The sequence below is a fragment of the Sinocyclocheilus anshuiensis genome, unplaced genomic scaffold (genome assembly GCF_001515605.1).
Source record: "Sinocyclocheilus anshuiensis isolate Anshui unplaced genomic scaffold, SAMN03320099.WGS_v1.1 scaffold676, whole genome shotgun sequence".
Taxonomy (NCBI): Eukaryota; Metazoa; Chordata; class Actinopteri; order Cypriniformes; family Cyprinidae; genus Sinocyclocheilus; species Sinocyclocheilus anshuiensis.
The window spans coordinates 2,926,376-2,953,027 of NW_015558579.1; the positions used below are offsets into that span (position 1 = coordinate 2,926,376).

Sequence of the window (26,652 nt, forward strand, 5' to 3'; positions counted from 1 at the left end):
ATATTCATGGAGCTTAAGGCAAAAAGAGAGGAAAAAGTACTTTTATATACAGTATATATTTGGACAATGGGTGGCTATTGAGAAGAACATGACTGCATAAATATGAGTCTGATAAAAATAGAAGGATACATACTCAGTCATATTAAAAGAAATGAATCCAGTTCATTTTATCTTTCAGTATGCTACATTGTTAGCGTTTTACCTTTTTTATCATGCAAATATTTTTAGCCATTTAATGTTTCAAAAAAGCTAATAATACTCCTGTTCTGAGTGTGGAAAGCTCAAAATAGCTGACGAAACGAAATAAATTCACCTGAACAGACAGGCACAGGGCTTGTCCTTAACCAGGCATGGTGATTGAGATGATCCCAGCATAAGGGTAGTAATAAACAGCTTATTACTCACCCATCCATGCCTTTCCATCACTCAATAGCATCCCGCCCTATTCCAAGTGATTTTTCTCTTTCTCTCCATCAGATGCCTTCAGTTTTTGTGAAACAATCTGAATGCATTGTTTGCTGATGAAAACTTATATGTGTATGTGTGTTAGTGTCTGCCGCAGACTCAGCTGTGACCTCTTTCATAATTCCTTCTAATCAGTAAGCAGCCCGGTTGGATTTGGAAGAGTACCTTCTGCCACCAGCACAAATCTCACTGACTGGGATGTGTGTGTGTGTGTGTGTGTGTGTGTGTGTGTGTGTGTGTGTGTGTGTGTTAGTGTGTGTGTGTGTGTGTGTGTGTGTGTGTGTGTGTGTGTGTGTGTGTGTGTGTGTGTGTGTGTGTGTGTGTGTGTGTGTGTGTGTGTGTGTGTTAGTTAGAGAATGAAGAAGGGGAAAGAGCTACTAAGAGTCACATAGTTTAATTGTTGTATCATTATTGTGTTAAATTACACATTTAGATTAATTTTTAACGAGCCAAAAAGAACGCACGTCAGAGCTCTGTTCATCAATTTGCACTGGCTACAAATAGCTTCTCTCATAAAAATCAAGGCATTAATGTTTGCCTACAAAACCACCACTGGCTCTGCACCCCTTTACCTAAATTCATTACTTCAGTTATGTGCCCTCTAGAACCTTGCATTCTGCAAGTGAAGGTCACATTATTGTGCCATCTCAAAGAGGCACAAAATTACTTTCACTGACTTTTTCATTAACTGTTCCCTCCTGGTGGAATGACCTGCCCAAATCAATCCGAGCAGCTGAGTCCTTAACCATCTTCAAGAATTGGCTAAAACACATCTCTTCCATCTTTATTTGACCCTCTAACTCTAGCACTCTCTATTCTAAATCTATTCTTAAAAAAAAAAAAAAAACTTGCCCCATTTAGACTTGCACTCTCTTCATTGCTTCCATTGTCCTCATTTGTAAGTCGCTTTGGATAAAAGCGTCTGCTAAATGTCTAAATGTAAATGTAATGTAATTGATATTTTACATATCCTATTTAAATACAAATATTACATATTTTACTTCGTAGCTTAGTTACATAATATACTTTACTTAGTAATTTCTTTTAAAATAAGAGACCTCATTTTAAATCAATCAATCAATAAATCAATCAGTCAGTCAATCAATAAATAACATTGGGATTAAATTTGCCCCTTCTACCAAAACAGAGGTAATATGTATGTGTGACAAAACCATGTGACCTACATCAAACACAATCTAATGCCTCACACAGTTTGCACAAGACTCCTATTTTGTCTTCTAAAATTAAATAAAAATATTGGGAAATAAATCAAACAAATGAATAAATAATAATAATAAAAACGAAACATTTAACAAGTATGTAAAATAAACAAATAAAACCCAATAATCAAACAAACAAAACAAAACAAAAAAAACAATGTCAAAACAGAACAAAGCAAAACAAAACAAAAGCAAAGGCAAAGCAGAACAAAGCAAAGCAAAATAAAACAAAACAAAACAAAGGCAAGACAAAACAAAACAAAACAAACAAAAAAAAGTACAGGTAAGTCTTTTTGGGATTAAACTATATTTTTTATCAATTAAAATTCCCATTTATAAGTAAACAGTCTCCTGACTCTAAGGCTGTTTGCTGTCTTGTATACCATGGGCATTCTTTATATGAATGACTCCTGTTTTAATATGCAGATTTCATGTAATACCACATGCACTGACAGCCAGTGAAATCCAAAGGATTATTCAGGCCTAAAGGGGATTGAGTCAGGGGAAAGCGCATACAAACTAGTCAGCAGATCTGAATGCAGGGCGCCCATATAGGACCACTACTGGATGAAAGGGGCTTTGTCTGGTGAGTAATGATTACCACAATGTTTATGAGTATTGACCAAAGCATGGACAACTTACTGTACAGATGAATGACTGTTACAAGAAGACTATTTAACATTTCATTTTACATTTAAATACATATTCACAAGTTAAAACACCACAAATTATTGTTTTTATTTTCTCAGTTGAATATGTTTCAACCAAGGCCTTATTTGTAAGGCTAAGATTTCTGTGGTAGTTGATGTCTTTAAGGTTTCTTGAAAGGTTCTTTATGGAATATAAGGATGATGCTAAACACAGAAGTCTTGTGGAATAAAGCTTTAACAGACAACAATATCAAAGGCCTTATTGGCTGCATACGAGGCCTCTATAATGAAGGTAAGACTTCAATGCCTTGTATTATACCTGAGCATATCTCACTCCAATATAGGTTACAATGATGTGACACATAAATTGATTGATGTGCTGTTTCTCTATAGGTGAAGGGGATGCGAGTGAACGTGTGGCCAGTTTTAACTGCTGGCTTCAGAGATCAGCAGAACTGGCCAAGAAGGAGCTGTTAATGTTCTGTGAGTAGGTGAAATCTTATTAAACATTGAGGTTTACCGTTTTTGTTTGGGGTATTCAGATAAAGCTCACCTGGCTCTTATATGATTGTAGGTTTCAGTCGATATAAAGGCTTGTGGATGTGTTTGGATGAAAACACTGTTGCTCTGGTCCATAAGCTGCTCCTCAAGCTGAAGAACCCGCTTTCTCTGGTCCACCAAAACACAGTGACGGTCTGCATTCTAAACATGGTCAGTTTGCAGACTATTGTCATATTTGCAGTCTCTTTTCTAAGGAGCCCCTACAGGGACATAGTGATGGAAGATATGAAATGGGGGGGGGGTTAATAATTCCATACATTTATGGAAAATGTATATTTTATATGTATAATACATAGTGTTCTCCTAAAAACGCAAAACATTTACATTCTCTTGCAAAAGCATTGTTTCCCTGGAAAACTTTGCGTTTACTTGTAAAACTATTGCGTTCACCAGAGAAACTTTGCATTCCCTAAATATACAGTAGCTTTTCCTGCCACATCTTATTTCCACATATTATTTCCATCACAAAGTTTCTCAGGGGAAGGCAAAAATTTTGAGTGTAAAAACATTGAAATATCACCCACCCCCCCCTCATTTTTTTCATACATTTACTAAATATACTATATTAGCTTTTTAACAGTGATTTTAATTCAGACTGCCTATAAAATTAGTCAGTTTTAGAATGTCTGCATAATAATACACAGAATATATAATACTAATTTTACAAATAAATGATGGACAAATAAACACAAGAGTGGAGACATTTTATGGAAAATGGTTTGGTATTTTTTGAAAACAACTGTACTGTTAATTCAATTTAGTATATGTAATGATAAACCTAATGTGTAATAATGCAGTTAGGTCCATATATATTTGGACACGAGTTTTATTATTTTAGCTGCTGACCAAAACATTTTCAAGTTACAGTTACATAATGAATATGGGCTTAAAGTGCACACTCTGAGCTTTAATTCTCATCAAAATTGGAGGAAAGGTTAAGGACTTACAGCTCTTTAATATGTACCTCCCCCTTTTTCAAGGGACCGTAAGTAATTAGACAATTGACTCAAAAGCAGTTTCATGGGCTATTCTTTCGTTATTTCTACATCAATTAAGCAGGTAAAAGGTCTGGAGTTGATTCTAAGTGTGAATTTGCATTTGGAAGCTGTTGCTGTGAACCCACATCATGTGGTCAAAGGATCTCTCCATACAAGTGAAACAGACAATTGTTAGGCTTCAAAAACAAAACAAATCCATCAGAGAGATAGCAGGAACATTAGGAGTGGTCAAATCAACCGTTTGATACATTCTGTGAAAAAAATAATGCACTGGTGAGCTCAGCAACATAAAATGGCCTGGACGTCCACGGAGGACAACAGTGGTGGATGATCGGAGGATCCTCTTCATGGTAAAGAAAAACCCTTTCACAACATCCAGCCAAGAGAAGAACACTCTCCAGGAGGTACAGTAGATGTGTCTCTGTCAAAGTCTACAATCAAGAGAAGACTTCACAAGAGCAAATAAAGAGGGTTCACCACAAGGTGCAAACAAGGCCATATTAGACTTTGCTAAAAACATCTAAAAAAAAGCCAGACCACTTCTGGAAAAGCATTCTTTTGGATGGCTGAAATTAATATCAACCTGTATCAGAATGACGGGAAGAAAAAAGTATGGAGAAAGGTTGGAACAGCTCATGATCCAAAACATACATCATCTGTCAAACATGGTGGAGCAGTGTAATGGCATGAGCATGCATGGCTTTCAGTGGCACTGAGTTACTGGTGTTTAGTGATGATGTGACAGAGGACAGAAGCACAACCCGATTGAGCTGCATTTCACTTGCTGAAGACAAAACTAAAGACAAAAAGACCCTCAAACAAACAACAACTGAATTCAGCTGCAGTAAAGGCCTGGAAAAGCATCACAAAGGAGGATACCCAGGCTCTGGTGATGTCCATGAGTTCATTTTATTTATGATTATATTTATTTGTCCAATTACATTTGAGCCCCTGAAAATGGGGGGACTGTGCATAAAATGGTTGTAATTCGTAAGGATTTTATGTTATATTTTTGTTCAACCCCTTGAATTAAAGCTTAAAGTCTGCACTTCAATTTCATCTTGTTTGTTTTATTTTTAATTCTGTTCTGGTGGCACACAGAGCCGAAATTATACAAATTGTGTCAGTGTCCAAATATAAATGGACCTATAGTAACTGTAAGTCTGTGTACTACAGATTGATTGATTGCACTTGTGGTTTGGTCCACTGGACCACAAACAAATGTGAAGAAATATTTGTAGTGATTGCAACCGTTCCTTAACATTAAGGAACAGCGTGTTGAAAAAAAAATGTGGAATATGAAGTGCTCTAATAAATTGTTTGTATGTTTTTCAATCTCTGTTCATGGGTGTCCCATGTGGTGTGCACACTAGGAAGCAGGGCTTCATATATATGGGGTTGTTGGAAACAAGACACATCCTGCTGGGCTGCCTGGTGCAGTGGTGAAGCATCACAGGACTTCTGCCCAAATACCCCGGTGAGTTGATGTTGTCTTATGATTTATTTAAATGGAAAAAGAAGAAAACAATTGATAATTTCACTTGTGAATGCTAAAATCAAATACAAAGTACACTGTAATTAATTATGTCCTCATATTGATTTTTTTCAGAAGCCCATGAGATGAAGAGGATATCTCAGATGTGGTGTGAGGTGGACCAGAAACACAGGAGAACATGTCTGGAGTTGAGGTAACCACCACATTTTCCACTCTAGCTGACAGTAATATGTATTTTTATTAATATTTAATAATCATTTGAAATATTAATAACCAATATTCTCTCATCAGTGATTATGCTGAGGAAAAGTACCGGTGGAGCTCCCTCTATTCAGGGTGTGGTAGCTCATATGGACAAACACCATGGACCTATATGGGTTTCAGAAGATTGTGCCTATCAGACATTCCCACCACCAAGATTTGCTAAAGCTAGTGCTGCTGCCTAATATTGACATCCTGTCTGTCCAAGCCATTGTATCCTGCTTATTTCTATTTTAATAGCTGTGTCTGATTTAGAAGGCTGCGCCCTCCGGAGGTCACATTTCAAGGCTGCATACGTCATCAAGGCTGTCTCATTTCAGAAAAGCAAGTAGGACACTCCGAATGCGACCTTTGAATGCGACCTTCTTTCACAGGAATTCGGAGGATGCATGAGGTGTATCCTTCGCTGCTACAGATAACCCACAATTCTTTGCGTCGCCGTAAATAGTTGTTAATTTGAAAAATGCCGGCGCCAGCAGATGTACACACAAGCGCAGATGTGGTGTTTACAACTTACCTTAAATCGCATTGGTAAAAACGGATAAACTTTGTTTTTAATATCCTCCTCCTTTTTTTTCTCTAACAGATGTCTGCTGTACGTACGCTGCAGCTCCTCAAACATTGAACAAAATAAAACAAGTAAAAGCTTTTTTTTTTTTTTTTTCAAATTACTTTCCAAATTTAGAAATAATTTTCCTTCATTTAAGTAGTGTGAGAGCGCAACGATGCTCTAAATGTGTTGGCATAGCAACGTGATACTTCCTGTTTCCTTTTCTGCCTGTCCTACGAAGGCCGTGTCCTTTAATTCTAGGTTGAGGACACTTCGTATATGCATCCTACAGAGGATTCGACCTCCGGAGGGCGCAGCCTTCTAAATGAGACACAGCTAATATTTAGTTTATTTCTCAGATGTTTATTCTCAGATGATGAGTAATGAGTAATGAGGTTTTTTTTCTCGAAACACACTGTTTATTGTCAAAATATTCGTTTTTCCTCAACATTTTGTTTAGATTTTTTTTTACTCAAAATTGAATGTTTTTTTCTCGAAACACAACTTTTTTTCTTGTAATATAATGTTTATTCTAAACATTTTACATTTAATGTTTATTCTAAAGTTTTTTTCTTGAAACACAACAACGTTATTCTCGAAATGTAATTATTTTATTCTCGAAGTTGTATATTGAGAGATTTTTTTTTCTCGAAATTTAACGAGTTTAATCTCGCATTATAATGACTTTAATCTCGAGATGTTTTTTTTTTATTTTTATTTTTTTTATCATTGCTTGGTCCTCATACTATTATTAGAATGACTGTGGCCCAGTGGCCCATTTCCGCCACTGAATAAAAAAAAAAGGTTATTGAGACTTTTTTTCTCTCAGAATTGCGTTCAAATGTCATAATTGTGAGACATAAACTCGCAATTGCGAGAAAAAAAAGTCAGAATTGCGAGTTTTTATCTCGCAATTGTGACTTTATATCTCGCAATTCTGGCTTTATAACTCGCAATTGTGAGTTTATATCACGCAATTCTGGCTTTATAACTCGCAATTGTGAGTTTATATCACGCAATTCTGGCTTTATAACTCGCAATTGTGAGTTTATATCACGCAATTCTGGCTTTATAACTCGCAATTGTGAGTTTATATTACGCAATTCTGAGAAAAAAAGTCAGAATTGTGAGATAAAAAGTGGCAATAACCTTTATTTATTTTTTTTATTCAGTGGCGGAAACGGGCTTCCATATAATCCTTTTCCATAATAATGTTACCAAAAAGAAAAAAAAATCTAATTAATTCTTCTTTTATGGATAAACAGTTATCTTAAACTGTATTAATATTTAACAATAATACTGTTTTACTGAGACTTCTTTCAAAAGCATGAAAAATCATAATGACACCAAACATTTGAATTTGAACGGTAATGTGTGTGTGTGTGTGTGTGTGTGCGTGTATGTACATGTATGTATATTATATAATATAATATATGTCCTATAATGATATACATCATTTACAAATAATTTACATTCTTAGCTTTGGTTGCTCTCTTGTGGTTGGAGGATAACTCTAACAAATCCTCTCCAGATAATATACTTTGTCCTGGATGTGTCTAACTTCCTGCACTGTAAGGATGATCTCCTGCAGTCATTCTGCCATGTCTTCAGTATCCCATCTGCATTTTCTCAACAGATTTGTGGATTCTGGCTTCTAGATCATGGATTAGTAACAGTGAGATGTTTTCAATATCATCACACAAATTATATGGCATCTTATTTCATTGGTCGAAACCAACTGAGCTCTGAACATTTTTTATTCCCAGGACTCAATGAATGTCTTATTGAGCCCAAGAGCTTGTCCTCCAACACTGTCATGGCACCACTGTGCTGTTCTGAAGACGTTATTGAAGACAGGAGAGAATCGAGCAGCACTGAAGTATCTGTACAGCATCACACTAGCAATGGAGAACATACATGACATCAATCTCCGTGTGGATGTGTTAATACACAACAAGTAAATCACAATCATTCTTAGGACTCTTAAGTTCGTTTGGTGTTTTTGTAACTGGCCCACATTGGAGTATACAGTTATAATTATGGTTTGTTATGTTTCAGATGTATATCTGAGGCCTGGGCTCTGATTAGAGGACTCCAAACTGAAGATGTTCACGTGTTCAAACACTTCATTCTTGTCTGTGAGAATCGTGGGATTTGTAGAAATATGTTGGCCTCTCTATGCGAGGTGCTGTAATGATTTTCTCCCTGGCATAACTGGTGAAATGATGGTATAAACAAATTTGTTCTTTGTCATCCTTTTTTTTTTTTTTGTGGCAGGGTATGGCTCATCTCCAGCTGATAGAAAGCAAAAATATGGAGTCCAATGAGGCACAAATGCTAATGCAAGAAACAGCAGCTCAACAGCCAGTAAGAACTGAAGCAGGTAAACTACTGTACAGCTGCATTCATCTCAAACATACATGTTAGCTGAAATGATATAGTCCTCACGTTCTATATAATCCTCCTGAGACCCAGCTATGGAGTTTTTGCCTCTGTAGTGGACATTATATTTATTGAATTTCCCTGAGACCTCACGTGTCACGGTTTTGAGCACATTCAGGGCTTTCCAGAGATACTAAATGATTGGATGTTTCACCGTGACCACTCCCTCTCCTTGGTTTTTAAAAATGGCTGACATTAATTTAGTGATAAAATTGTACATCCTTATGGAAATATGATAATATTTTTGTAATTATAATTTAAATCTGATTAATTTTCAAATTGTTCGTGATAAATCAACATCTCAGGAAAATGTTATGAGGTTTCAAATCAAAATATGACTGCCTGTTATGAAACAGGACATCATTTCATACATGTCCACTGTAGAGGACACCAGGACTAAAAGCATGTTTATTATACATTTTGGGAGACAAAAGAATTGAATAGGAAAACAAATTATATATCAATATTCTTATGAAATATTAGATATTATTATGAAAATCTGGCCAATTACTACTCCCATTATTACACTTCTTTTTTTCAACATGCTGTCCCAACAGCACTTTAATATGCAAATTAGATACAGTATATAGATAACATTGTGCTTAATGGGAAAATCAGTTTATGGGATTTTTACACACATATTGCATAAAGCAAAATGGTATATCAAATCATTTTGTTATGTATTTTATAACATAGTTGAGAACCATCCTTAAACAAAGTTAGTTATAAAAAAATCCTGAAACCTAAAAATTGATTTACCATTTTTTTCTTATGCTCTAAACAATGTAATGACATGAAAAATACTAAATTCACAAAGCTTTTTATTTCTGGTGCTCAGGAGGATAAACCATGTGATTTGATTGTGTGGGTGATGGACATGAAGGACAAACTCCCCATCCACTGTCTGCATGGCTGCTGACTCCAGGAGATTTTGTTTAGATCCTTCTGAGATATGTCCACTACCAAAAAAAAAGAAGGTAAGAAACAGACTCACCTTTTAGGATCCATCCATTCATCCATTAATTCATCCTGGTTTAGAAGTAGAGATACAGTATCATTCAAAGGTGTGCAGTCAATTTTTAAAACTATTTTTGTAATGTTTCATTTGACATGGCAAAGCTGAATCTTCAGCAGCTATTACTCCAGTCTTCAGTGTCACATGATCCTTCAGAATCAGAATCCTTCATTATAATATACTGATTTGCTGCTCAAGAAGCATTTATTATTATTATTATTATTATAAAAATAATTTATAAAGTATTATTAAAATTCATAAATATTTATATAGTTTATAATTTAAATTCCAATTGTTATATACAATTATAAAAATGAAATAGAAATCTTATATTACTATGCATGCCTTTACTGTCACTTTTTATCAGTTTAATGCATCCTTGCTGAATAAAAATATTCATTTCTTAAAAATAATAATACAACTTTTGAACAGTAGTATGCTGTTTGTAAAAGATGATTGGATTTACTGTTGTTTATTTTCAGCTTTTTAGAGTGGTGCTGCTGCTGCTAAAGTACATGGAGAACGGTGTGAATAGAGCACAACTCTCATCCCAGGCCTTATGTCATTACTTTTTATCGCAATTCTGAGTTTGCAGAATTCTTATTTTTCTCTAAATTCTGAGTTTACATCTCGCAATTCTCATTTTTTTCTCGCAATTCTGAGTTTACATTAGGCAATTCTTATTTTTTTTCTAAATTCCGAGTTTACATCTCGCAATTTTTATACCTCTTTCTCACAATTCTGAGTTTACATTATGCAGTTCTTAATTTTTCTCTTAATTCTGAGTTTACATCACGCAATTCAGATTTTTTTCCCTCTAAATTCTGAGTGTACATCACACAATCATAACTTTTTCTTGCAATTCTGAGTTTACATCTTACAATTATGACTTTTTCCTCACAATTCTGAGTTTACATAATGTGATCTTGACTTTTTTTCTTGCAGTTCTGAGTTTACATCTCACAATTACAACTTTGTCTCACAATTCTTTACATCACGCATTTCTTTTTTTTTCTTACAATTCTGAGTTAACCTTGCAATTTGCAATACTTTTTTACAAGCAATTTTTTTCCTCTAAATTTTTACATCTCACAATTATGATTTTTTTCTCTCAATTTATATCTCGCAATGGTGAAAAAAGGTCTTTTGCATTCTTTTTTTCTCACAATTGTGAGTTCATATCTCACAAAGATCTTACCTAGTGTGGTATCTGGAATCATCTCAGACTCCGCTGAGGGTGACGCAGTAGAAGCTACACATGCAGAGAGGAGGTGAGCCACTATTCATCTCACATCAAACTCTCTGAAAATCAGCGTTTTATAGAACCTGGACAGATGGGTTTATAAACAAATATGAACATTAACTTTAATGAAATGCTCATCACTGGCTAGAAACATGTGGCACATGAATGTAAACACTAGGTCGTTTTACATTACAGTTAAAATGGTCATGAAATCATGATAGACATTAATTTTGCCGTTCTGTTATGTTGGGATGATTTCATATTACTAGAATTGTCATTCAGGTCATTTTGGGATGATTTTGTCAGTTGGTTATGGTTTGAACATTCTGTTTTGTATGTTTTATAGTACGGTATAGTCAGGCTGAAGGGTTTGCAAATGTTACTGTAAAGTGATTCCACACTGATGTCGATGTGTTATTTTGCTGTTTTAGGCTCTTGAGCACACTTAACCTTCACCCTAACTGCTACAGTAATGAGGACAATCCGTCAGTGTGCTCAATTCCCGAGATCCCGGCGGAGAGTCATAACTTTTTATCACCCAATCATGGTGAGTCAATAACATTTATGACTGGTAGTTTTCTAATCAGTTGAGTTTTTCCTTGTAATTTAGAATCTAGTTAAAGAGGAAGTCTCGTCCCACAGGACAGGTTAATCACAGAAGAGATAACATCTGAATCGTTTCCCCTTTGATGGCAGTGAGGTTAAATTGAGCGCTAAATTTATTTATTTATTTTTTTTTTTTGATTTCCAGAATCTGAGATTTTTTTCCCGTGAGAAAAGAAAGTCAGACATTTTAATATGAATTGTTTTACTTATTTATTTTTACTTCATGTCTCAAAGTCTAAATAATACATGATTAAAATCCAAAGCTGTATCTGCTAACATTACTTAATGGAAGTGAGTAAACATTAACTAATAATGAACAGTTGATGAACTTTAACATAGATTAATAAATACTGTGTTGCTCAATGATAGTTAATGCATTAACTAATGTTAACTAATGTGACCTTATTGTAAAGTGGTACCAGTTATTTGTCTTTAGTTATTTTATTCTTCCTCTTCTATCTGAGACAAAATATGCTGATGCTTAATACTGAAAAAAACATATATAGTAACTCAGCTACAGTAAAGAACAACCTTTAAGCAACACAGTTGTCCTTTAGGATTGTTTACTACATGTGCTTACGCTAAGTGTGTGGGATGACACTGATCACACTTTTTTTCAGAGAAGTTTACTTACTGTAAAACAGTGGAGGATGCTGTTAGCATCAAGCCCAGGAATCTGACTGAGTCTGAAGAGTGGATCATTTCACCCTGTGAGCCAAAAAACGGAGTTTCTTCGTCTGCTGGATTCTGAGGCGTCAGGAACCTCCAGCTTTCTGCAGCTGAAGCCTTTAAGGGTGAGTGAAGTCTTATTGACCATATTGCAGATTTTTGTTTGAGGTTTAGATTGCCAACTTCCCATCTAACCCCTCAGATTTTAAATACAGTATGCATTGATGGCATACCTTATATATTGTTATTGTCATATATTGTAATAAAAAAACAAATGTACTCATAAAAATCTGATCGTGTATTGCAGCATCAGTAATGTGAATTGGATCAGGTGCATAAAAAATGATTTATGTATTTATTTATTTCTGTTAAAATGTTTCATTTATTGATTGATTGGTTGGTTGAGTGACTGACTGATTGTATTCTTAAAATATGATATTTGTATGTGATGATATAAAGAAAATATGATATTGTTATAAATATATATTATGAATAGTATTCATAAAATTCTGCAGCATCAATAAATGTGATTTGGATTGAGTTATAAAAAATATTAATTCGTCAGTTTGTTAATTTAATATGAACATCCGTTTTAGTAGTGTTTCTGAAATATCCCGAAAAATAGAATTAATTAAAATGAATTGCAACATGTATTGCAGCATTAACAAATGTGATTTGGATTGATTAATTGGCTAGTTGATTTCATTTATTAATTCGTTTATTCAATATGAACACCAGGTTTCATGAAATGCTTATTTATTTATTTACTCATTCATTCATTCATTGCTAGTATTCTTAAAATGTTCTTAATTGTGATATTCTTATTCATAAAATGGCATTCATAAAGGCATTCATAAAACATGGCAATGTATTTCAACTGGGCTGCTTACTGCTTTAGACCAGGTCTCTCCTGTCACACGAGGTAAGACATGTACTGTGGCCTACAGAGTATCAAACCTTATAATATTTACAATAAGATTGATAGCTCACACTGTTGAAAAAAAAATGACAAAAAGTATTTAGATACTATTAGTTGTCAAATTTTAGTGGAACATTCAATGCTATTGTGATGAGAAAAATCATATAAATATAAATAAAATAAATCAATAACAAAAAAAAGTTTAAAGATTGACCAATAAATAGAATTACGTAAACTGTTCATATAATTAATGTTTAAAAATGTAGGCAAATGTAACAATCAATAAACAATGGTTGCTATTAGTTGTCCAACTTTCCAATGTTTTTAATTCAACTAACACACGTTTTAAGAAAAGGAATAGGCTGATGCTTTTCAAAAAATAGTTGCATTTAAACTTAATATATAAAATTAATCGTTATTAAAGCAGCACTATGTAACTTTTTCTGTGTTCAAAATTTGTAAAATGTATATAATGAGCGAGTACATCATGAATTCATCTTCCAAACCGCGTTTTTGTCTTATTCCGAATCACTACAAAACGTATATAATGAGCGAGTACATCATGAATCCATCTTCCAAACCGCGTTTTTGTCTTATTCCGAATCACTACGGTACACTTATAATAAGTACTTATATTTGGACTATTGTAGCCTGGTCGGGTCGTCACCGCTGCGGAGTAACACATACCTGCGTGAATCGCCATAGACATAAACTTAGAGAAGTAGCTCCGGTTGGAATGTTCTTCCGCGGGATGTGTGCAGTTCTGTTTATTAACCGCTAGAGCGCCAAAAGCTACATAGTGCTGCTTTAAAGCAACATTTTGTTCTTCCATTTAACTAACATTTTAAGTATTAAATAAACCCTTGTCTGTGTATTTGTCAGTTTGATAAGAGATTGATTGATTAATTAATTAGGTTGCTTTACATTTAACTACATTTTAAAACATGGATTGTATAAAAAGTTTTAAATATTTGATTATTTGTCAGTTTGAACATTTACATTTATGCATTTAGCAGACACTTTTACCCAAAGTGACTTACAAAAGAGGAATAAAAACAAATGAAAAGGGATTCGTTAAATCTGTTACTTTACTGTTACATTTAATACTACTACTACTACTAATAATAATAATAACATAGTTTTAAATATATATATTTTTGTCAGTCTTTTTTTTATTTTTATTTAAGTTTTAAATTAAGTTTTTAAATTGACAGTACATTCCCTCTTTTATTTTCAAGTGGTACTCCTTGTCCTTGATATTCTCTGGTCCATGTGGATAAATCAATCCACTGATTTAATAACCAATCCTCGTAGCTTCCTCTACAGGAAAACGGACATTCCCTGTCGACGTCCCCAACCGCATGGCCTTGGAAGCTTCTTAGATCCTCCATCCAATCCAAGAGTGGAAAAACAAGAGGTCAAACAGGTGTGACATGCATATTTACCTATGATTTGTTTAAATGAATATATAGAGTACAGCCTAGACTTCTGACCACACGGCAGCAGTATTGCATCAGGAAAGTGAGCTGATTTTTGCATTGCAGGTGTGCATTGCATAATCATTTCAGCACCATCAATTGATTTTTATTTTTTTTAGCATTTTGCATAAATGGAAGACAAAGTGAGTGTTGTAACATGGCGAGTTGTAATCATCAGCATATTATAAATTAGTTAAATAGTTATTAAGTAGTAGATCACAATAAATTCATGTACAAAACGTAAAACAAAACGTGTACACACACACACACACACACACACACACACACACACAATGTTACAATTATAAATAGAGATTCTATGCTTAGAATTGCAAATGTTATGTTAAAAAATTGTTAACATTTTTTTTTAATGATGAATCTGCTGTTCAATGCTTTTTTAAGGCAATTTTCATGTTTTGCTATTATTATTTATAAAACACTATATAATATGATCTCGTCTTGTCCTGTCCAAGTGATCTAACACAATATCGGTTATGTTATGATGCACAGCTGTACAGGTCATGACAGTGGCTGCTTTACAGAAGGCATCTTTGTAACCAACCGTTTCAAATGTGCACTCATTGCGTCAATGGACTTTCTGGCACTGGTTGCTACTCAAAGGTAAATGGACCCACATACTGTAATTTCCTCGGCTTGTTGCGTTCCGCAAGAATGGTTTCTTGGCTGCCCTGCGCCTCACAAAACCACTTCGTTGAAAATAGCTGAAGCGTGTACAGTATGTAGTGCTGAATGACTCCTAAACGCTGAGCAAGCAGCTCAATGGATTTCCTTCTGCACTTTAGAAAGCTTTATGTACAGTATGTACTGTTATGCAGTACATTTTCCTGTCTGGGATAAAATATTATTATTAATAATATAACATTCATTTAATTAATTTTCATCTTTGAGTCATGGTCATTGCCATTTTGCCTACTTTTAATAAAAAAAATTTAAAAAGACGAAGCATATTTGGAAATAAAATAGGTTTTCAAATTATTTCAGACCAAAATGTTTTCTTTTGAAAGCTGTTTTAACTGAATCATAAGGGTTTTCTTATGTCACCAATATCACTTTTCATCCCATTATTCAACTCTGTTATCCATTCTGTCTCTATAACTAACAAAATCAATTTTTAGAGGGGCATCAACAAACATGAGTAAGTATTATCAGTGGATTTGATAAATTCTGTGACGTTTTGTGGGTTTAGCTGAATAACTTCAAGCTGTACGCACCCCCTCATGTAAACCTGTTATGCAGATAACTTAAAGTTATAAGTGCCTGAGCTTCTTTCCTGGAAATACTTCCTTGAATTTACACTCATATTCATTTTGTATACCTCAGATGATAGGCCTACTGCATAACAGGAAAGACCCATGTTTTTTTTTTAACACGTCTTCACATAGCACAGTGTTTAAATTTTTATTTTAAAGGAATAGTTCAGCCAAAAATGTATTGAAAATGAACTCCTCCTTAGGTAGATGAATTTGTTTCTCCATCTGAAGAGATTTTGAGAAATTTAGCATTACATCATTGCTCACTAATGGATCCTCTGCAGTGAATGGGTGCCGTCAGAATGAGAGTCCAAACAGCTGATAAAGACATCACAGTAATCCACAAGGAATCCACATGACTACAGTCCACCAACTGATATCTTGTAAAGTGAAAAGCTGTGTGTTTTTAAGAAACATATCCATCATTAAGATGGATTTGATAAAGGAAAATCAAACTGTTGCTTTTTTGGCTAAAATATGAGTCCTCAAGTCATAATATCGCTTCTTCCAGTGAAAACGTTGTCTTGTCTGAATCAGGAGAGAAATATGCACAGATCAAACAACGGTTACAAGCGAAAACAGTTCGTAACAAATATTTCAGTGGATTTTGTTGTGAGAGAACAAGAGGGGGTGGACTTTTTCAATGGATGAAGTGTTATCAGCTGTCCATCACATGTTGGTATTTTCAGTTTACACTTATCTTTATAGGATTAATAATGTTATTTATTAGTGCATTTAATAGTTAATTTAAAACTTTATATATATATATATATATATATATATATATATATATTAGTGCTGTCGTGGGCCGATCGCCGAAACGAGGGAGACCTGCCCGATATTAGGCACTGTTTTTAAATTACAGCGCATGCGAAACCGCATAAAGCAAATATTCCTAAGGCCACGACAATGAGCCACGACAATGAGGTATATTGGAAAACGCCAATAGGCTTGTCAATTCAGCACCATAGTAATTTAACTCGAAGTTATTAACACTGTACAAATAGCTTATGTGTTGGCAGAAATGTATTTATTATAAATGTTACGTTATTACATATTGGGAAATGTTTACATTTTATAGAAGGTGTTTTGTAGTTTCTTCATGTTTAGTTTTTTTTTTTTTATTGTTTATTATTACTTATTATTTATTTTAAAAACCATATAACCATGGTAATGAGGACCATGGTTTTACTTCTTGTGACCCCCATCCTACTAGTCAGCTAAACTCTGGATTCTAAGCAAGAACTTCTTTCTTTTTAGATGTTGTTTAGTTCTAATTAATTTTAATTGAAGTAAATTTTAATTCAATAAGGGCCTGATTAAAGATAAATATCAGTGTCTTATATAAATTAGGTGTTTATTATTTACAGATAATAAAGTTCTTAAAGGGAGATTCACCCCAAAATATAAATTGTCATCATTTACTCAACATCATGTCATTCCAAACCTGTATGCATTTCTTTCTTCTGTGGAACACAATTTGAGAAATTCAAGAAATGTTTGTCCATACAGTAGAAATCAAGCGTAACCAAAAGGGTTTGGTAACATTCTACAAAATCTTCTTTTGTGTTCAACAGAAGAAAGTCGTTTGGAACGACATGAGGGTGAGGAAATGATGACAGAATTAATTAGCAGTAACTTTCCAGCAGTCTAGCTCAAAATCAATGCTTTACTGTCAAGTGCTTTTCTATGTGACAAAAATGCGTTATTAAGTTTGTTGCATTTGTCGTGAATTCAGTAATATCTATAAGTATTCGTTTCTGTCCTGTTTTATTTATTCATTTATTTACTCCAATTGAAGGCCGAACGTGATGTTGAGGGGGCCCCATAGCAAATTCAGTGCATAGGGCCCAGAATTCCTAGCGACGGCCCTATATATATATATATATATACACACACACACTCTAAAAAATGCTGGGTTAAATATTACCCAGCACTGGGTTAAAAAGGGACAAACCCAGCTATTGGGCTGTTTTCACCCAGCGGTTGGGTTGTTTTTAACCCAACCGCTGGGTGAAAACAGCCCAATAGCTGGGTTTGTCCCTTTTTAAACCAGCGCTGGGTTATATATAACCCAGCATTTGTTAGAGTGTGTCTTTCATCAATCACTGCATCACTGTGGAATTTTTTTTTTTTTAAGTACCTAATATGAAATATTCATACCTGACAGATATCACGGAAATAAGACATTTTTGTAAGAAATATCTCTCATTAATTAATTGATAAAATGAATGAAACACTGCAAAGCTGTGAAACAATAGTTGGCCTAAAATCCAAATACAACAAACTTGACTAAATATTCTCCCCTACTCGTATCCGATTTGCTAACGAACTAATGGCTTACTAATTAAAAGTGTTACCCGCTTTTGAGCATTTGTATGGATTAGCCTTCCATAAAACTACAACTAATGAAGTGTAGCGTGGTGCTTTTTTCCTGGAATAAATGCCTTGAGCTGTATTTCTCTGCTCCGCTGCAGAGTCCGACTGCGCAGCTGCAGCGAGAGCGAGAGCCGCAGCGACAGCACAGCTCAGACAAAATGCCTATGGATAATTTCATATTCGCGCAATGCATCCTTTATTTTTTAGCCTTCGTTTTTGGCTTTATAGCTATAGTACCTCTATCGGAGAACACGGAGGATTTTCGCGGGAAATGTCTGCTTTTCACGCGGGGGATGTGGCAGAACGAGAACATCACGGTGTCTAAGCAGCGCTTCATCATTGAGGAATGGGGACCACAGTCCTCCTGCAGCTTCATCACCGCTGTCGGCATCGCGTCGCTCATCCTGTCCGCCGTACAAGCCTGGAGGCTGCTGCTCTTCATCTGCAAAGGCCACGATGAGTGAGTGATTGTTTCTTTCATCGTATTGCTTGCTAATTTGTTGATGCCTCACATGTATTAAACCAGTGCCAGTGCGGTGGATGGGATGCATGGATGAAGTTATGTCATACAGCAGCACAGATGAGCTACTATATTCGTTAAATATTTCGTTTTAAATTCGATTTTATATGGGAAACATGTTCAATAACAATACAATGTGACACAATTTGTGATTAAGTAGTTTCATTGTTTTAAAGAAGAATGTGTGGCCTAACATAAAGTATAAATCAGTTGGTAGTGGCAATACTGTATGGTTTAGAACCGTTTCTAATCATGGAATGAATTCTGAACAATGAGATTGATTATTAATCATTGCTATATGATTATAGTCTGTCCAGCCTGAAATCAAAAGCCAGTATGGTTTACATTTAATAGACATACACACTTTTTATATTTAGTATATAACTAAATCACACATAATTCTCAGAAAAAGCCACTATGATAATCGGTATAAGCAGCTATTATTTTATTATTTCTATTCTAAAACTACTATTTTATTTTTTAATAATTTTAAAACCATTCAAAAGGGTTATTTCATCCCAAATTCTAATTTATATCATCATTAATATTTTCCAAACCCATATTATTTTGTTTTATACGTGGAACACAAAAAGAGATATTAGGTGGAATGTCCAAGCTGCTTTTTTCCCATACAATGAAATTAAATGGTTACATAGGCTACTGTACATACATGGTTTAAAATTTTTTCTCCCAATTATTATTATTTATTTTCTTTTTACAAAAGATTTAAGACAAATTATAAATGAAAATGTGAATCGTCACATATTTGTATCGATTTTCAACCGACTCGGGGTGCATCGTTACATCCCTAATTAATAAAAAAAACTAAATAGATAACTGTACACAGCTTTTTGTAGAATAAACAGTGAATCACTGTCCTTTGTCATTTTATGGAAAAGAGCAGCTCAGCATTCTGCAAAATATCTTCTTTTGTGTTCCACAGAAGAAAGGAAATATTACAGGCTTGGAACAACTGGAGAGTGACTTCTGTAAAAATCTCTTTATTATTTATACAGCTCAATCTTCAATGCCTTCCTGAATCTGCTCATCAGCACATTCGTAGTGTTTGCTGTGTTCCTGTCCAGCACAATAGTCAGTGTGGGTTTCAATCTATGGTGTGATGCTATCACAGAAGGAGGCAGTATGCCCAGCAGGTAAGCATGATACTCAGGTATCCCACTATTTTCTGCTTCTACAGTGTGCATAAAAACACTACAATGTATATAAGAAACTGAAAACAATGACAGATAGTTGTTTTTAGATTGCATTTATAGCTTGGAAAGAGCCACAATTAATTGGGTAGGCCTTTTTTTCGTCTGTCAGAGAGGGTTTGGTGACATTGAAATTAGCCAGAGGCTTTTGGCTCAGTTCACTTCAGTGACTGTTCAAGTTCAATCACATTTGTGACCCTGGACCACAAAACCAATCTTAAGTCGCTGGGGTATATTTGTAGCTATAGCCAAAAATACATCGTATGGGTCAAAATTATTGATTTTTCTTTCATGCCAAAAATCATTAGGATATTAATTAAAGATCATGAAGATATTTTGTAAATTTCCTACTGTAAATATTTTAAAACTTAATTTTTGATTAGTAATATGCATTGCTAAGAATTAATTTGAACAACTTTAAACTTTAAATATGTTTTGCACCCTCAGATTCCAGATATTCAAATACTTGTATCTCTGCCAAATATTGTCCTATCCCAACAAACCATACATCAATGGAACACTTATTTATTCAGCTTTCAGATGATGTATAAAACTCAATTTCAAAGAATTGACCCTTATGGCTGGTTTTGTGGTCCAGGGTCACATTTTAGTGTCCACAGACTTCTACATTATTTCAATATAAACGCTGAATGTGTCTGACGAGCAGCTTTGTTCTTAGTTTTTATGAGCAATATCTACTTGATAAATGTTGATTCTTCAGGTGTCTGTGAATTATTTCTAACAGACTACTGTTCATTTCTAGCTGTGAAGATCTTCAGGACACTGATCTTGAACTAGGGTTGGACAACTCTGCTTTTTATGACCAGTTTGCCATAGCACAGGTTGGTCAGTTAAAAATAAAAATGTGTATGAGTGTTTTATATCGATCATTGTGTTGGCTTAAAGGGATAGTTAAACCAAAAATGCACTCATTTCTTCCCTGCAGCACTTTATCAACCTTTAACATTAGACAACATTGAAACTCTCTCTTGAATTTCCCTTTTCTAGTTTCTGTTTCACACTGCTTATTACCAGTTTTTATCATGAATATAACAGTCAGTCCTCCTCTGCTTCCTCTAGTTTGGGTTGTGGGCGGCCTGGCTGACTTGGCTCGGTATCACCATCATGGCCTTTCTGAAGGTCTATCATAACTACCGTCAAGAGGATCTGGTCGACAGCTTAATCCACGAGAAAATGTTCCTACTCGGACGCTCGTCACGCCGGCGCTCTGATGTGGTAGATGAGAAAAGTGGCATGATATAATCAACTCAACATTTTCAACGCATTGAAATATACTGTCAAGTAAAATGTGTTCATAAGCCTCTAAATTTGGCTCACTAGGTGGTGTTTCTCAACTTTAGATTGACCTCAATTGAGCTTAACTGAACCAAATGCTTCTGAATAACATTTTATTTGACATTCGACAATGACTGAGAACAGACATTCACGTGCACTCAATTGTTCGGACAGAGGTCATAGATCATTTACATTTTTTGATGTTGAGCTTGAAACACAAGACCCTGGACAAAATAAACAGTGAACATCAATAACTTAAAGGGATGGTTCAAGAAAAATTCAATTATTTTTCTACTTCATGTTGTCGCAAACCCGCAAGACTTTCATTCATCTTCAAAACACAAAATGAAGATATTTTCAATGAAACCAGAGAGATTTCCATGGAAGCCCATTTCCACCACAGAAAAAAAACCCCATAAATAAAAAGGTCATTGCGACTTTATCTCACAATTAAGATTTCGAAGAATTGCAAGTTTAAATAGTTAAATAGTTTATATCTCACAACTGACTATTTTGCAAATTCTGACATTTTTCTTAGAATTGTGAGTTTATATCTCACAATTCTGAGTACATATCTCACAATTTTGAGTTTACACCTCGTAATGCGTACTTTTTTCTCAGAATTTCGACATTATTTCTTGCAGTTCCAAGTTTATAGTCTCTTCAGAAGACATGGGTTAAATTGCTCAATTCATATGGATTTTTGACAATGTTATGAACTTTTTAAAGCTATTGTGGAATTGGCTTTCAATGAAGGGACAGAAATCTAAGGAAGCTCGGAGGCAAAAAAACAGCGACTTTTTTTTTCTCGCAGTTGCGAGTTTGCGAATTGCAACTTTGGCTTAATTTCTCGCAATTCTGAGTTTGTATCTTGCAATTCAAACTTTTTTCAGAATCGCAAGATATAAACGTGCAATTGTGAGTTTTTGAACAGAAATTCTGAGATACAAAGTTGCAATTCGCAAACTCGCAATTACGAAAAAAAGTCGCTGTTTTTTTTTTCCCCCAAGCTTCCTCAGATTTCTGTCCCTTCAATGAAAGTCAATTCCACAATAGCTTTAAAAAGTTCATAACATTGTGAATAATCCAAATGAATTGAGCAATTTAATCCATGTCTTCTGAAGAGACATGGTAACTTCACATGTGAATTAAAGCCTAAATTAAATCTGCTCATATAGACATTGATCAATGCACATTAAATATTGTAAACATGCTTGAGTCACATGCAAGAACAACCCTCATTGGTTCTTGTGCATCAGGCAAGCATATTTGAGCTTCTTTTTACACCATATGAACTTTTTAAAGCATTGGTGGAATGAACTTTCCTTGGAGGGATGGAAATTTCTCAAGTTTGTTAAAAAAATACCTTCATTTGTGTTTCACGATGACAAATTTGGAACGATATGAGGATGAGAAATTTATGAAAGAATTTTCAATTTTGGGCAAACTATGCCTTTAAGGAAGTGTGCTTAAATAATGTTCTTCTAAATCCTGTGTGGCATACGATCAATGTCTTATTGCCAACCAAATTATTCTTTCCTTCTAAAGCCTATTTAAAGCAGCGCTAGAAATGAGCAACAGCTTCCAGTCAGTCTCTATTCCATCAGTGCTCTATACATTAGCTGAGGAGTTGGACTTAGTGCATACATTGTAGCTCAGGTAATACTAGTTTTAAACACTATCTGAAGTGTGTGTGATCCATGTCTGGTTTTCTTTACTGAAAGAGCACTCCCTTTCAGTACTGCCTCTATGTGTAAGACATATATAATGATGTAGTATCCTTCCTATGTAAAGGGATTGCTCTTGAAAACATGCTTGCATGTACATACATATTACAATATATTAATCAATTCAGACAGACGAAGAGGAAATCTAGGCTCTATAAAAATATTGAAGTGACTAATCTTCAATCTTCAGGATTTATCATCATAATTTGATGAGATATGAGCTATTTGGAGTTTGGATAATTTAATGATTTGCTCCATCCAGTTTACTTGCTTTCCTAGAACCACCTACAAAGTTTGTCATAGTTCACTGTGTTTTGAAATATTGTTGCGCATGTTGCAATAAAATTTGATGTAGGCCTTTTTTTGGTTCAAGCATCTTATGATAACTAGTCCTCCTAACCCTAAAGGATTCTGTTTTAGTTTTGCAAGTTAATGATGTGTGAGCATGAGTCGTGATTCACTGTAACTCTGTAACACACTCAGGCCCACGTTTCCGAGTATAAAACATTATGCATAAGATTGTTTTGTGCATCATTTTATTTATTGTGTAATAGTGTGAACACATCTCTGCAACTTTCAACATTCTAAGTCTAGGGCTTTTATTTAATAAAAGCAGTAATAGCAGCATATACAGCAATGATGATGAAAATACAAAGCAATTGTTGATTTTTCTGGTCATGAAATAAATAAAATTCAGTCTTTAAACTATAGTGATGATTTAGAGCTCTTTTTGGTTTTGAGAAAGAAATGCAGTTAATATACTGCCAAAAAGCACCTCTATTGAAATACACATTACAGAAAGACTAAACATAGAGAATGTGTACTTGTCCTGGGGCGATTTTACTGCTTCAGCGATTGGCTAGCTCAACAGTACAAAATATGTAGTTTATTTCCGTTTTGTCATCCGAATTCCCCTGAAATGGGTATAGTAAGCAAGTGTGCTAATTATATATTGCATAAATGTATATGCATTTATATAAACGTCTCCATACAGTGCACAAAATATCATGATATAATGAAACATTTGTTTTGTGTTTTGACATTTTCAGGTGTTTCTATCCAAGTAACTCACATATTAAATATTTGGAGTCAGTAAGATTTTTAAAGTAAGCTCTTACCAAAACTGAATTTATTCAATTAAAAATACAGTAAAATATTAGAAATATTACTACAATTTAAAATAACAGTTTTATATTTTAATATATTTTAAAATGTAATTTATTCCTGTGATATTAAAGCATCATTACTCCTGTCTTCTGTGTCACATGATTCTTCAGAAATCATTCTGATAGGCTGATTTGCTGTTCAAGAAATATTTCTTATTATCAATGTTGAAAAAACAAATATACTGTATATATATGTATATATATATATATTTTTTTTCTCTCCAGGATATTGAATAGAAAGTTAAAAAGAACAGCACTAATTTAATGCATCCGTGTTGAATAAAAATATTTATTTCTTTCAGAAAAAATTCTTACTGACCCCAAACTTTTGAACAGGTGTGTGTGTGTATGTGTGTATAAGATCTCTTCATGATGACAGAGTTTTCAATTTTGGGTGTACTGTCTCTTTAATTCAAGCAATACATGCCAACTTATGTGCTAATGGAAAATAAGCAACTTTGACACTAGAAACCAAAGGCTGATACAATTTGATAGAAAATGCTTGCCCAAAAACTAGAAAAATAGATATTGAACAGCTGCTGCTATAAAGAAAGATTAAGAGACTAAAAGTGTAAAACTGGAGCGGAACAGTAAAAAAGATTCTTATAAAACATAGTAAAACAAATGAATGCACCGTTATTAGGCTTAAGCCAAGATGCTGGTACAGGTTTATGTAAAATATAACTGAAATAGTGCGAGTATCATAAAGCGTTCAGCTATTTAAAATGGCATTCTTTCATTTGCCAGTTAAATCTGGCACTGCATGACACAATATATGGCCAGCTCATCCTTCAACAGTCTCATATCTCTTTCTGAGAGAATTTGTGGCAGATGGAAACGTTTGTGCTTAACAGAACAGCTTTGCCCTTCGTTTCTCGTAAAGTAGATAAATGCTAAAGGTGTCGTCATTGTGCCAGTTCTCTTTTCTCATTTACATTGAAATATATTCTTTAACAATGATTAGTGTCATGTTTGATAAATGCATAAAACGCATATTTGTATTCTAAACCTATTTGATTATTAGTAAAATAAATAGCATTGTCTTGCATTCCACAGACACATTCAACCACATTATGTACAGCAAGTGCATTAAAAATAAAAGCATTGATTAAATGAAATATTTTTGGACATTAAAAGGGTCATATAATGCGATACATTGGTTCACAGAGAATACAGTGTGCACAATCTGTAAAGCCCGACTGATTTTGGGTCTGATAATAATCAATGCGAAGAAAAAAATATTTTATAAAATCTTTTCTAAAACTAAATTATAATTAAGTTTTTGGGGAGTTGCACCACATGACATTTTACTAATAACTATAACATTTCAATGATATTATTAAATAACTTAAATTTCAGGAGAATCCTCAATAAAAATGAGGATCATATCTTTGATCTCATATTTAATTCAAATAAGATGACATGGTTGCACCAAAATCAAAATATTACGATGTTTTGAAGCTGGATGAAAATAAATCCATTCTTGGATGTGTCTGAGGATAAACATATTTCCAACTCAATCCTGTCTTTATTTTTGTAATACAGTACATTTATTTCAGCAGTTTCCTAAATTCACTCTTTGAATCAGAAAGCCCTTATATTGCTATTTATATCCTACGACAAAAATAGCGCTTCAGAAATTGAGGTAAATATTATATAAAGCCAATGAACACAAAGAACAGCACTAGCAGGAAATGATCCAGCCATGCGTTTACTCATTCTATAAGCACATGCGATGTGTGTGTGTGTGTGTGTGTGTGTGTGTGTGTGTGTGTGTCTAAGCGTTCTCTGCACTAAAATGTAACTACTTGTAACAATGCACATGATATTATGCATGTACTCACCGTTACATGTGGCTCATTTCATATTGCTTATTAGAGACCTGTAAAGGTATTCAATGTCTTACATGCCTAATTTGACTGATAATACTGACCTATTAATATATCAGTAGGGCTCTACCTGTGGACGGAATTCATTAATTCGTTTTCTCTCTCGACACTGTATAATTCTGAGTGCTAAAGGTTTTAATTAATATTGCTGCACGAGTATTCTTTGGAAAAGGACCAAAAGATGCTTTAAAGGAAACATTCAGCCAAAAATAAAAAGTACTGAAAATATACTCAACCTCAGGCTAATCAAGATTTTTATGAGTTTGTTTTTTCATTGGAACAGATTTGGAGATATTTAGCATTACATCACTTGCTCACTAATGGATCCTCTGCAGTGAATGGGTGCCGTCAGAATAAGAGTCCAAAGAGCTGATAAAAACACAGTAATTCACAAGTAAAAGGGTTTAAAGTTTAAAACGCCTCAACGATGGATTTGTTTCTCACAAACGCACAGCTTGTTGCTTCACAAAATGTGTGGAATACTTTTGAATCATTATGACATTTTTATCAGCTGTTTGAACTCTCATTCTGATGGCACCCATTTACTACAGAGGATCCACTGGTGAGCAAGTGATGTAATGCTAAAGAAACAAACTCATCTACATATTGGATGGTCTGAGG

General features: G+C 34.3%; 2 protein-coding genes and 1 long non-coding RNA gene across 3 annotated transcripts; all 3 read left to right on the top strand.

The window, feature by feature from the left end:
• Window positions 1-2,211: 2,211 nt before the first annotated feature.
• On the top strand, window positions 2,212-9,712 carry LOC107679824 (protein ELYS-like). The gene is made up of 9 exons (XM_016475513.1): window positions 2,212-2,271; window positions 2,514-2,627; window positions 2,729-2,818; window positions 2,910-3,046; window positions 7,732-7,875; window positions 7,967-8,157; window positions 8,259-8,385; window positions 8,478-8,583; window positions 9,526-9,712. The coding sequence occupies exons 1-9, from the start codon at window positions 2,253-2,255 to the stop codon at window positions 9,579-9,581; spliced, it is 984 nt and encodes a 327-aa protein (XP_016330999.1). The 5' UTR covers window positions 2,212-2,252; the 3' UTR covers window positions 9,582-9,712.
• Window positions 5,277-5,713, top strand: LOC107679826 (uncharacterized). The gene is made up of 3 exons (XR_001633089.1): window positions 5,277-5,371; window positions 5,504-5,582; window positions 5,681-5,713. It is a non-coding gene; the product is annotated as an uncharacterized LOC107679826 (long non-coding RNA).
• An 8,475-nt stretch (window positions 9,713-18,187) lies between the features above and the next one.
• Window positions 18,188-21,677, top strand: LOC107679825 (transmembrane protein 179-like). Its single transcript, XM_016475514.1, has 4 exons — window positions 18,188-18,682; window positions 19,759-19,896; window positions 20,717-20,795; window positions 21,034-21,677. Exons 1-4 carry the CDS (start codon window positions 18,252-18,254, stop codon window positions 21,214-21,216), a joined length of 831 nt encoding a protein of 276 aa, XP_016331000.1. The 5' UTR covers window positions 18,188-18,251; the 3' UTR covers window positions 21,217-21,677.
• Window positions 21,678-26,652: the final 4,975 nt, after the last annotated feature.